Below are 13,163 nucleotides of genomic sequence, written 5' to 3'. Positions count from 1 at the left end.
GAAGGCATCCGACTTTTGGATCATTAGACTCTCTTCCAGGGAAGGTGTGACCTGTACAGAAGAAACGGTTTGCACCTGAACTGAAAGGGGACTAATAACCTACTTAGAGGATTTGCTAGTGCCGCACGGAGGGGCTTAAACTAGAGTTGCAGGGGGATGGGAATCAAAGTGCTAGAACAGATAGTGGAGAGGTTGTGGAGACATGTTGTTAAGACCTTAGACTAAGTCAGGAATCAAAAGATTGAGCATGGTGTGGCTAATGTCCAGGGCTGCTGTATTTCAATGAAAGAAGTATCATAGGAAAGGCAGATGAACTCAGGGCATGAATCAACACTTGGAATTGTGATATTGTAGCCAATAGTGAGACTTGTTTGCAGGAGAGGCAGAACTGGCAGTTCAATATTCTGGGGTTCTGTTGTTAAAAATATGACCGACTGGGAGGGATTAAGTGGGGGAGGGGTGGTGTTACTTGCTAGTCAGGGAAAAAATCACAACTGTACTTAGTCAGAACAATGCAGAACTTCCCTAGTGAGGCGTTATGGATGGAACTGAGGAATAAAAAAGGGATGGTCATGTTAATGGGCTATATCATAGACCACCCAACGGTCCGAGGGATTTAGAAGAAGAAGTCTGTAGAGAGATCATAGTCTGTTGCAAGAAACATGAGGTTGTTATTGTAGGTGATTTTTAACTTTCCACGTATTGACTGGAACTCCCACGTTGTAAAAGGACTAGATGGGATAGAGTTTGTCAAATGTGTTCAGGAAAGTCTCCTTTATCAGTATATAGAGATGTGCAATACTTGATCCTCCTATTGGGGAATAAAACTGCAGAAAGGCAGAAGGAGAACATTTTGCATCCAGTGATCATAATGCCATTAGTTTCAAAGTAAATGTGCAAAGTGATAGGTCTGGTCCGTGGGTTGTGATTCATTACTGGAGAAAGGCCAATTTTGATGGTATCAGAGAAGATCTGGCAAGTGTGGTTTGGGACAGGCTGTTTTCTGGCAAAGGTGTATTTGGTAAGTGGGAGAGATTAGAAAAGTGAAATTTTAAGAGTTCAAGGCTTGTCAGAATAAAAGGAGAAGATAACGGTTTCAGGGAATGTTGGTTTTCAAGAGATATTGGTCCTGGTTAAGGGACAAAAAAGGGTACATAGCATGTATAGGCTGGTGTGAAAAAATGAGGTACTTGTGGAGTATAAGAAATGCAAGAGAACAGTTGAGGAAGAAACTGGGAGGGCTAGAAGAAGAATGAGGTTGACCTAGCAAACAAGGTGAAGGAGAATCCTAAGGAATTCTACAGATATGTTAAGAGCAAAAAGTTTGGCCTCTGGAAGATCAGAATGGTAATCTATGTGTGGAGCCAAAACAGATGGGGGAGATCTTAATTGATTTTTGCATCTGTATTTACTTGGGAGGCAGGCGCAGAGTCTGCAGAAGTGAGGCAGCAGTGAGGTCATCGACCCTATACAGATTACAGAGGAGGAGGAGGAGGAGGAGGAGTGTGGTGTTTTGAGGCAAATTAAAGTGGATAAATTCCCAGGGTCTGACTAGGTGTCCCTCAGACCCTGTGGGAGGCAAGCACAGAAATTACGGGGCCCTTAGCAGAGATATTTAAAACAGGTGAGATACCAGAGGATTGGAGGATAGTTAATTTTGTTCCACTATTTAAGAAAGGCTCTAAGAATGTACCAGGAAATTTTAGGCTGGTGAGCCTTGCATCAGTAATGGAAAAGTTTTTGGAAGGTATTCTCAGGGATCAGATTCATGAGAATTTGGATAGATATTAGGGATAGTCAGCATGGCTTTGTATGTGGTAAGTCATGTCTAACCAATCTTGGTGTTTTTCAGGGAAGTTATGAAGAAGGTGGATAAAGGTAGGGCAGTGGATGTTGTCTACGTAGACTTTAGCAAGGCATGTGACGAGGTCCCATATGGGAGGCTCAGTTGCTTGGAATTCAAGATGAGGTAGGAAACTGGATTAGACATGGGGTTTGTGGGAGAAGCCAGAGAATGGTAGTAGATGGTTGCCTCTCTAACTGGATGGCTGTGACTAGTTAGTGTTGCAGGGATCGGAGCTGGGTCCACTGTTGTTTGTCATCTACATCAAGATATGCATGATAATGTGGTTAACTGGATTGGCAAATTTGCAGATGACACCAAGATTGGAGGTGCAGTGGACAGTGAGGAAAGCTATCATGACTTGCGTCAGCTGGAAAAATGGGCTGAAAATGGCAGATGGAACTTAATGCAGATAAGTGTGAGGTGTTGCACTTTTGGAGGGCCAACCAGGGTAGATCCTACACAGTGAATGGTAGGACACGGAGTCAACGGTAGGAGCGTGGTAGGGCAAAGGGATGGGAAATATGGGTCCATAATTAATTGAAAGTGGCATCACAGGTAGATAGGGTCGTAAAGAAAGCAAATCAAAGTATTGAGTAGAGTAGATGGGATGTTATGTTGAAGTGTATAAGAAATTGGTGAGGCCTGATTTGGAGTATTGTGTGCAATTTTGGTCACTTACATTAACAATGTAAATAAGGTTGAAAGAGTACAGAGAAAATTTATAAGGATGTTGCTGGGACTGGAGGACCTGAGCTATAAGGAAATATTGAATAGATTAGGACTTTATTCCTTGGAACACAGAAGACTGAGAGGAGATTTGAAAAATGTATGCAAAGTTATGAGTGGTATGGACAGGGCAAATGCCAGCAGGCTTTTTCCACTGAGGTTGGGTAGGACTAGAACTAGAGGTCATGGGTTAAAGCTGAATGGTGAAAATTTTAAGGGGAACATGAGGGAAACTTCTTCTGTCGGGGTCATGATACTGTGAAATGAGCTGCCAGCACAAGTGGTGCACGCAAGGTCAATTCCAAAATTGATGGCTGAGATATGGAGGGTAATGGGCTGGGTGCAGGTTGATGGGACTAGGCAGTGTAAATAGTTCAGCATGGACTAGATGGGCCAAAGGGCTGTTTCTATGCTGTACTTTTCTATGACCATGTATTCTGCTTTCAAAATCTTCAAAGACATTGCTTCAGTCACCTTTGAGGAAGAGAGTTCTAACAAATTCTAACTCTCTGGGAGAAAATGATTCACTTCTTCTGTTCTAAATGCTCAACCCTTCTTAGAAAACAGTAACTTCTGCTTTCAGATTCCACCTTAAGAAGAAACATTTTCTCCACATTCACAAGTTGAGATCACATGATCTCATATTTCAATCAAGTTCCCTTTCACTCTTCTAAATTTTAGATATCATTCTAGCCTGTCCAACTTTTTCCTCTTAAATGACTATTCCAAGCCTTGGTCTAGGACCATTTATGACATACAAATGCAGAAATATTTTTCTTCAAATATGAGAATTAATATAGTACTCCAAAAGTGGCCTTATTAAAGTGCTATGTAATTGAGGTAAAAGGTCCCTACTTTACTATTCAATTTCCCACACAATAAAGAATAACATTTTATTAACTTTCCTAATTACTTGTTGTACCAGTGTTTAATCTGTTGCAAACCAGGACACCCAGAACTCTCTGTAGATTGGAACTTTTATCATTTTCATGGCCTTTTTTTTAATCTTGCATGCTAAGGTAGACAATTTATGTTTCTTCACATTACACTCCATTTGCTAAATCTTTGCCCACTCATTCAGCTTTATCTCAATCACTTTAGTGATTTCCTTATGTTCATTCCAACAGTTTGCCCTTCTGCCTGTTTTTGCGTCACCAGCAAATTAGCAACCATACTTTCAGTGCCTTCATCCAAGTCCTCATCCTGGGTCCAGTTTCCTGTGGCACAGAAAAAGATCTATTTTTGGCTCCTCTATTTCATGTTAGGCAGTCAATCTTGTATCACGATAATGTTATCTTTTACAGTGTGAACTGTTTTTCTGCAATCATCTTTGTTATGGAAATTTGTGGAAGCTTATCCAGTGCTTCTAGAAATCTCTGTCAAGTACATGTACCAATTCTCTTGTATCTACCGCACACGTTACTACTTCAGTGAGTTCCAATAAATGAAATGCTTTGCTTGTAGGTGAATGGCACCAAGTTCCCATTCTCAGAGAGATTTTTCATGGTTACGGTTGATGCCTGCAATGGAACGGTGACCAAAAATGTATCTTTCTCCAAAGCTGACACAGTGATGGCCCATTATCTGGAGACTGGGATTTCACAAAGGTAAGACAATGAGAACATAGCTGTTTGTTTTAATTTGGGTATCTCACAATGCCCAAAATCACTGCCTATTCCAATTGTCCATGGTGCATTTTGTAAGTCACCATCCTGAACCTCAGTCTGGTATGACCATCAGAAGGGGTAAATCTTATTCTCCTGATTCATTGGTTCTTTCACATCTCCCCTTCTTCCCCAGACACCCAGCTCTCCCACATTGTCCTGTTTAATTCCCCTCTACGTAGTTCCATCTGTCCATCCTCATCTGGTTCCACTGATTAGATTCCAACACCTGCAGCCTCTTCAGTCCCCACCTACCACTTTCTCCATCTGTCCATCTGACACACACACACCACCACCCTCTTCCCCTGCCCTCCCGTATTTCACTCATAGGCATTCTATAAATTTCTTCTCCTGGAATTCAGTACCAAGCTGATTTTCCCCTATCTACCTGCATGTTAAAATCTCCTATGACCATCATAATATACTATTTTTACATACCTTTTCTATCTCCCATTGTAATTTGTACCCCACATCCTGTTCAGAGGCCCAAATATAAATTCTCATCATGGACTTCTTACAGTTGCAGTTCCTTAATTCTACCCAGAGAATTCTTCTGATCCTATGTCACATCTTTCTAAGGATTAGATTTAAAAAAAAATTATAACTATGCCTCTCCCCCCCCCATCCCCACACCCCATCTACCTGCCTTTTCAATATGTTGTGTATCCTTGGATGATAAGCTTTCAGCTGTGTTCTTTCATCCATATGATGCCCACAATGCCATGCCTGCCAATTTCAAACTGCGCTACAAGATAATACCATAAAATATAGGAGCAGAATTAGGCCATTTGACCCACAGACCCTGTTCCACCATTTCATCATGGCCTACCCAATTTTTCCTCTCAACCCCAATCTATTGCCTCTTTGCCCCCCCACCCCCCATATCCCATCATGTCCAGATAAATCAAGGGTCTGTCAACCACTGCCTTAAATATTCATAAAGACTTGGCCTCCACAGCTGCCTGTGGCAAATAATTCCACAGATTCACCACTCTCTGACTAAAGAAATCCCTCTTCATCTCTTAAACATGCCCTCTATTCTGAGGCTGTGTCTTCTGGTCTTAAGTTTTCCCACCATCCTCTCTGCATCCACTCTAACCATATAACTATGATATATAGATATATAACCATATATCTATCAAGGCCTTTTCCCCTCATTCTTCTGAATTCTAGTGAATACAGGCCCAGAGTCATCAAACACTCTTTATATGACAAATCATTTAATCCTAGAATAATTTTTGTGAATCGCCTTTGAAACCACTCCAGTTTCAGCACATTCTTTCTAAGATAAGGGGCCCAAAACTGTTCATAATACTCCAAGAGAGGCCTCAAATTCTCAGCATTACATCCTTGCTATTATATTTTAGTCATTTTGAAATGAATGCTAAATTGCATTTTGTCTTCCTCCCCACAGACTCAAGCTGCAAGTTAACCTTTAGAGAATCCTGCACAAAGAGTCCCTAGTCCCTCTGTGCCTCAGATTTTGGTATCTTCTCTCCATTCAGAAAGTAGTCAACCCTTTCATTTCTTCTACCAAACTGCATGGCCTTACACTTCCCAACACTGTATATAATATCATCTACCTTGTCTGTAAGATCATCCACCTTATTACAGACACTGCGTGCATTCAAATATACCTTCAGCAAAACACATAAAATGCTGGAGGAACTAAGCAGGCCAGGCAGCACTTAGGAAACAAGTAAATAGTCAACATTTTGGGCTGAGACCCTTCTTCACGACTGGTGTATGTTGCTTTGGATTTCCAAAATCTGTAGATGTTCTCATGCTTGTGATAACACCTTCAGTCTTGTTTTCGCCAACCTTTTCAATTTTGTCATCTTGTTACCTGGAAGTAATTTCTTAACCCTTTCTAAACCTTTTGTTTCTCTTTTTAAATTCTGGAGACTTCTGTAACTTCCACTGAACTCTCCTTCCCTTTATTTTATCCAAGCTGTTCAACCTACCCTGTACTATTTAGTTTAAAGCTCTATCCACAACCCTAGTTATGCTATTCATCAGGAGCTTTGTCCCAGCATGATTCAGGTGGATTAGAACAGCTCCCTCCTTCCCCAGTACTGGTGCCAGTGTCCCACAAATTCAAACCCACTTTGTCCACACCCATCTTTGAGCCATGCATTTAGCTCTCTGATCTTATAAATTGTGTGCCAATTTGCATGTGTCTCAGGTAACATCCCATATGTTATTACCTTTTTTGGTTCTGCATTTTAACTTAGTCCCTAGCTGCAATCATTTAGATGTAGAAGTACATTAAAATTGGATGTTCTTTCAAAGTCCTATGATGTGCCCCTTCGCAGAGAGGTTAAATAACTTCCTTTTGTTATGTTCTGGGTAGTCACGTGTTACAGTGCTCACTATTTGGCAATGTAAAGTGTGTTTCCTTTTCTAGGTCGATTGTTTTATTGGGTTCAAGAGATACCATCAGTGGGGACATTGATGTTATTTCTGAGAGGCTGGTCTCACTGGGCACTGCAAAAGCTGCAAAACTTCATAGAAAAGGTTTGTGTCTTCGTTCTAACGAACACTTTTGGAAATGGTTTACAGTATGCTCATGAGAGGATATACTGTATATTTAGATTCATTTTTCAGTTGCATGTGCCATGAGGAGGCTGGTGTTTTCAGCCATCTATAACTGCACTTGAGAAGTTAATGACAACCTCTGCCTTGAACCACAGCAGTTGATGTGGTAATGCTGTCATTGGGTTTGGAAATATAACAGTTAGACAGGCAGAATGAGGTTCTGTCATAGCTTGTGCTTGAACAGAAAGGACAACCTCTTCTAAAATTTGCTTTAAGTATTCTCTTAACACTAAACAATTCTGCAGTTTTATAATCTTGGGACAACCAAAGTTTAACAGGCAGTCTCTACTCCAGTATACAGTAAGAAACAGTGCAGCCAGGTTGTACACAGAAAAATCACTCAATATTATAAAACTAAATAATTTATTATTTATTGAGATAGAGTGTGGAATAGGCCCTTTCGGCCCTTCGAGCCAGGCTGCTCAGTGATCCCCTGATTTAATCCAAGCCTTATCACAGTGACTAATTAAACTACAAACTGGTACCTCTTTGGATTGCGGAAGGAAACCGGAGCACCTGGAGGAAACCTACAAGGCCAGAGGAGAATGTACAAACTCCTTGTAGGCAGTGGTGGGAATTGAACCCAGGTCATGAGTACTATAAAGTGTTGTGCTGTCCACAACGTGACCATGCTGTCCCATAATCTTTTCTAATAGTTGAGGTATAAATATTTTCCAGGGCACTGGAGAGAAACATGCCTCAAAAGCGGCCACAGGGCATTCATCCACATGTACAGGATCTCTTAAGCCCCTTGATTTATGGCACCTCTGACTGTGTAGCACTCTATCAGCACTGCATTGGTCACTGTTGGCCTCCATTTTGTATCCAAGCTTCTGGGATGGAGCTTTCAATTCAACCTTGATTTGATTGCCTTTTTTTTTCAGCATTCCCACAGAGGAATGAATAATATAGAAAGAATATACTATGTTCAAACTTCCTTAGTACATTAGCAACAAGCAAAATGTTGGAGGAATTAACTGGGTCAGGTAGCATCTGTGGAGGGAAATAGACTGTCATCATTTTGGGCTGAGATCCTTCATCCGGACTGAAAGATAGAGGGGAGACGGCCAGTATAAATAGGAAAAGTGGTGAGCAAGAGATGGCAAGCTGTAGGTGCATCCAGGTGATGAAGGAAGAGTGGAAATAATGACAGGTCTGCGCAGTGAAAGGTTGAGGTAACAAAGGGCTGAAGATTGAAAGAATCTGATAGGAAAGGGAAGTGGAGCATGCAGTTAAAGAAGGGAAGTGGGGTGGGCAGATAGGAATTGGAGGGAGAGGGGATTCAGATGGAGAAGCTGATGGGCAGATGGAGTGGGTGGTGGTGGAACTGAATCAATCAAGGGGAGAGAGAAAAGGAACAGAGGCAACAGTTTAACTGAAGCTTGGGAATTCAGTGTTAAAGCTGGTGGAATATGAGGTGCTGTCCCTCTAGCTTACATTATTCCACTGCCAGGGTGAGGCTTAACACTTGCACATTTCCCTTCTACAGATACTGCCTGACTTGCTGAATAATGCTTTTCTAGCATATTGCTTGTTGCTGCAGATTCCACCATCTGCAGTGTCTTGTCTCTATTCCACGTATCACTGTCTAAGTAGCTTTAATATTTACAGAGAACATGGTCCTACATTAGGCTCAAATCTGTTATAAAAACAAATATATTAAATAGAGCTCCAAATTTTCCTGGTTTTGTTTTGAATATTGCTTCACAACTGAAAATAATGGTTTCTATCAAAGTATACAAAAAGTTTTGATGAAGGACAGTTAATTTTGAGTGAGCATTTAATGGTTGGAAATTGTATGTAGACTGCTTATTACAAGCACTGTATGAAATACAATTAAGATGTTCAGTGGGAGTTAAAATCCCATGCTGAACCTGTCAATACCCGAGAGCGAGGAACCATTGTAATTCAGGTAGGTGATATTAACAATAATATCCAGTGGTTTTTATGTTAATACTTTGTATGACACATTGATCAAAACAACCTTTCGCCAGTAATCTCTTTCAATTATTTAAATATCAGATAAAAACAACGTGCTGTAGCAATTTGATTCTGGAAAAGGTTTTAGATCAATTGAAATGTGTGCCTTGTGCACTTTTCACACTGTTGCTGACAACCTGCAGTCTCGAGTGCTAGAATCATTACAACCACATTAGTTCTGCCGTGGTACTGCATTCTGGGGTGTTCATTCTACATCTAGTTGATGTACACGGAGATCTCCTGCCACTGTCTGTAAGATGTTTGTACGTTCGCCCTGTGACTTTGTGGGTGTCCGCCGGCTGTTCCAGTTTCCTCCCACATTGCAAAGACGTACAGTTGGGGATAGTAAGTTGTGGGCATGCTATATCGGTGCCAGAAACATGACACCACTTGCAGGCTCTTTAACCCCGCACCTCCTTGGACTCTGTTGGCTGTTGACGCAAACGGTGCATTTCATTGTATGTTTTGATGTACATTTGACAAGTAAAGCTCCTTTTTTGTGGTAAGTTATGACAGGATGTGCATCACCTTAACAGCTCACTGTTAAAAGTAGGTGAGAAATTTGCCTTTAGTTGCTTGCTCCAAACATTTAATTAGCACTTTATAGCTAGCTCTTGAAATTTACAGATTTTCTCAGCTTAAATATTGTATCTCAAGGCAGTCAGTATCCTGGCTACATGTTTTCTGAATGCGTGGACAGAATTTTTGTGCCCAAATCCAATGCAACTATTCAATTGCTTCTGGTCTGAACTAACTTCACCAGCTTGTCCATGCTTGAAAAGATTTAGTCATAATTTATGTTAAGAAATGAATCAATTCCTGCTTTGCCTCAGTTAATAAAATTTCACTGAATCAAGCCCAATTTTCCAAGGAAAAAAAATATCAGGTTTCTTTACCTAAGCTTAATAGGTTAAAAGAACACCAATTGAAAGACTGTTTTTCTTATTTGAAGGATTTCTCTGGATTATAAGGGTCCATTCAGAGTTGTGTACCGATGGGTGACAATACATTCGTTTTTTATGTTGCAGAGAGCATTGCCTTCTTTGGATACAGAGGGGGCTCTCGCCCACTGTGGACTCGCCTCTACAGTAGCCCTGCTGGGCAGGGCCTGCCACTTCTGGAGAAGTACATACCTCTACAGATGGAAGAGTATGGCTGCACTAAGGTTAATACCATCCAAAGAAAAGATCTAGAACTTCTACACAAAGCTTTACAGTGAATATCAATCTGAGTAAATGTGACCTAACTTATTTTATTTATACTTGTTTTATAGTCTTTTTTTTCTCCAATTGCTACATCTAGCTATGTTTTTTTTCATAATAAATATAAATGCGACTTTTCTTAATAAAGATTCAAAACAATTTGTCATCTTTGTCTTCCTGGACTGACTTCAGTTTTTAACAGAAATATGCTCGGCTTCTTGTTGCTCTGTGGGTGTATTACATCTTTTTAGTGTGCGTTATATTTAATGTATTTTTTTCTCAGCTGATGGCAACAAAAGAATTCAACCTAGAACAATAGCCGCAATAATTTCAAACAGACGTACAAATATTTATTCTCTCTGGAATTATCTGCCTCAGAGGGTGGTGGGGTTCAAATCATTAGGTATGTTTAAGGTGGGTAAAGTTATATATTTTGAACCTGTGTAGAGGAAGAGTTGAAGTTGTCATAGATCAGCTACGATCATACTGAATGATAGGCTGGGCTCGAGTGGGCCTGGTGGCTTGCTGCTAGTAGTATTTACTTGTGGAGCAATTATTAAGGATTAATATGACTAAGAATTACTTCATCAGTCAGTAATAAACCTGTTAAGTTATCAAGAGTAATATGTAGGTGGATTTTGCTATTGCAAGTATTTGTTATTTATTCCTGTAGATTGGGGGTTTACTGCCAAACATAGTATTTACTACACATCACAAGTGGATTTATCTTGATTGGTTATAGTCAACATGGTGAAGGAACTCCCATGCTATTGCTGGATAGGATTGTAACACTTTGATCCAGCAGTGATGTAGGTACAGTAACTACAATTACAAACTTGAAGCAGACCATGCTGAAAATACTGATGTCAGATAGTATCTGTGAAGAGAGAGAGACGATGTTCACAATTAGGTTAATGATCTTTTAGCAGAACAAGAAAGATGGGGAAACAAGCTGATCAGAAAAGGGTACAGAAAACAAAGAGTGGAGCAGTGTAAACAAAGATTTCTAGCATTTTTGCAGACTTTGAAAGCCTCAAATGAAATAAGTTTTTTGTTTTTCACGAGTTATATTTCTAAGCTAGAATAATGTCTGAATTAATGCCCCCTGCCTGTCTTCTGTGTATAAAAGACTTTGACCCCATCAAGCAAGAGCCACATTAATTTGCCTCCATCTTACACTTGCTTCCTGCTGATATTACAAGCCATGATTTTTACCAATATCCACAACAGACCCACTCACATTACACAAGGCTTCATCATCATCGTGATCCCAAACTTTTAATCAATTTTTCTAGCCCATATCACTTCCCCTCTAACAAGCTTCCGGTTGGAGTGGACGAATAGGAAACTGTTCAACCTATTTTGCAGCTACACTACCTACAGTATACAGCAGGCAGAAAGTGCTCCGTTGCTGAAACAGCATTTTACACTTAATAGTCCACAATACAAAGGTCCTCAACCACTTCACCCCTGGTATACAAGAACACTCTACATCAATGAAGAACCACAATACCTTGGAAAATATAGATTACTTCATCTATGTCAATGAATGTACTTCAATAACAAAATTTACCATCTTCAATGCTTCAGTGCTTTGGCTGAATAAGGTAAAGAGTGTTTGAAGACCAAGAGAAGCCAGTAAAAATCTTGTATTGAGCAGCAGTGATTTATGTCTTTGTGTATGTTTCTGATATATGCATTAGGGATCTCAGAACTTTGAGATGTTTAATACTACTTCCACAGAAATCCATTGGAAGGATAAGCTCTGTGGCCCCAATTACACTCATTTGGGGTGGGTGGGCTTTGCACAGATCCTCAACATCATAACCCCAAAATGCCCTCTCACAGCAGATGTTTGCTAGGTGGAGCAATGGAACGATTCCAGAATGTTCTCAAAGCATCCTTGAGGAAGGGGATATCTTGGGGAGAGACATATCTGTTTAGGGATAGTCAGCAAAGCTTTGTCAAGGGCAGGTCGTGCCTTATGAACCTGACTGACTGAATACTTTGAGGATGTAATAAAACACTTTGATGAAGGTGGAGTAGTGGATGTAGTGTATATGGATTTCAGTAAGGCGTCTGATAAGGTTTCCCATAAGAGGCTCGTTCTGAAGCTAATGAAGCATGGGATCTAAGGAGACCTTGCTTTGTGGATCCAGAACTTTTTTTGCCTACAGAAAGCAAAGGGTGTTTGTAGATAGTTTGTACTCTGCATGGAGGACGGTGACCAGTGGTGATCCATAGTGATCTGTTCTGGGACCCCTCTGTGGTTTTTATAAATGACCTGGATGAGGAAGGTGGGTAAGTTTGTTGATGACACAAAGGTTGGGGGTGTTGTGGATAGTCTGGAGGGCTGTCAGAGATTACGGCGGGACATCGATAGGATGCAGAACTGAGCTGAGAAATGGCAGATGGAGTTCAACCCAGATGAGTGTGAAGTGTGGTTCATTCTGGTAGGTCAAATTTGAAGCAGAATATAATATTAATGGTAAGACTGAGGATCAGAGAAATCTTGGGGTCCATGTCCATAGGACACTCAAAGCTGCTGCACAAGTTGACAGTGTTGTTAAGAAGATGTATGGTGTGTTGGCTTTCATCAACCATGGGATTGAGTTCAAGAGCTGTGAGGTAATGTTACAGCTATATAAGACCTTAATTAGACCCCACTTGGAGTACTGTGTTCAGTTCTGGTCATCTCATTACAGGAAGGATGTGGATACTATAGGGAGAGTAAAGAAGAGATTTACAAGGATGTTGCCCGGATTGGAGAGTATGCCTTATGAGAATAGGTTGAGTGAACTTGGCCTTTTCTCCTTGGAGCGATGGAGGATGAGAGGTGACCTGATAGAGGTGTATAAGATGATGAGAGGCATTGATCGTGTGGATAGTCAGAGGCTTTTTCCCAGGGCTGAAATGGCTAATGTGGAGGCATAGCTTTAAGGTGCTTGGAAATAGGTCCAAGGGGGATGTCAGAGGTCAATCCAGCAACTCGGCCTCATAAAAACAAGAATAGCTCGCTACGGAAACACCATCATGACGGTGCCCCGATAACTCCACTGCCCAGTTGAGGGCTATTCTTCTTCTAGGAAGCATTTAGACTGGCCGAGGAGTTGCTGGCCAGGGTCTGCCACACCTTGCCCTGTCACT

General features: G+C 40.9%; 1 protein-coding gene across 1 annotated transcript in view; it reads left to right on the top strand.

Moving 5' to 3' along the window:
• The window catches only part of cemip2 (cell migration inducing hyaluronidase 2), a 92,522-nt gene extending 82,342 nt beyond the window's left edge, over positions 1 to 10,180 (top strand). Inside the window, exons 22-24 of the mRNA XM_059974759.1 lie at positions 4,037 to 4,179; positions 6,644 to 6,753; positions 9,843 to 10,180. Coding sequence (XP_059830742.1) covers positions 4,037 to 4,179; positions 6,644 to 6,753; positions 9,843 to 10,033 — 444 coding nt within the window. The 3' untranslated portion in view covers positions 10,034 to 10,180. The remainder of the gene's footprint in view (positions 1 to 4,036; positions 4,180 to 6,643; positions 6,754 to 9,842) is intronic.
• Positions 10,181 to 13,163: the final 2,983 nt, after the last annotated feature.

Source organism: Hypanus sabinus, chromosome 7 (genome assembly GCF_030144855.1).
Source record: "Hypanus sabinus isolate sHypSab1 chromosome 7, sHypSab1.hap1, whole genome shotgun sequence".
Taxonomy (NCBI): Eukaryota; Metazoa; Chordata; class Chondrichthyes; order Myliobatiformes; family Dasyatidae; genus Hypanus; species Hypanus sabinus.
The sequence above is the reverse complement of the archived record's forward strand: the minus strand, read 5'-3'. Positions and strand labels throughout refer to the sequence as shown.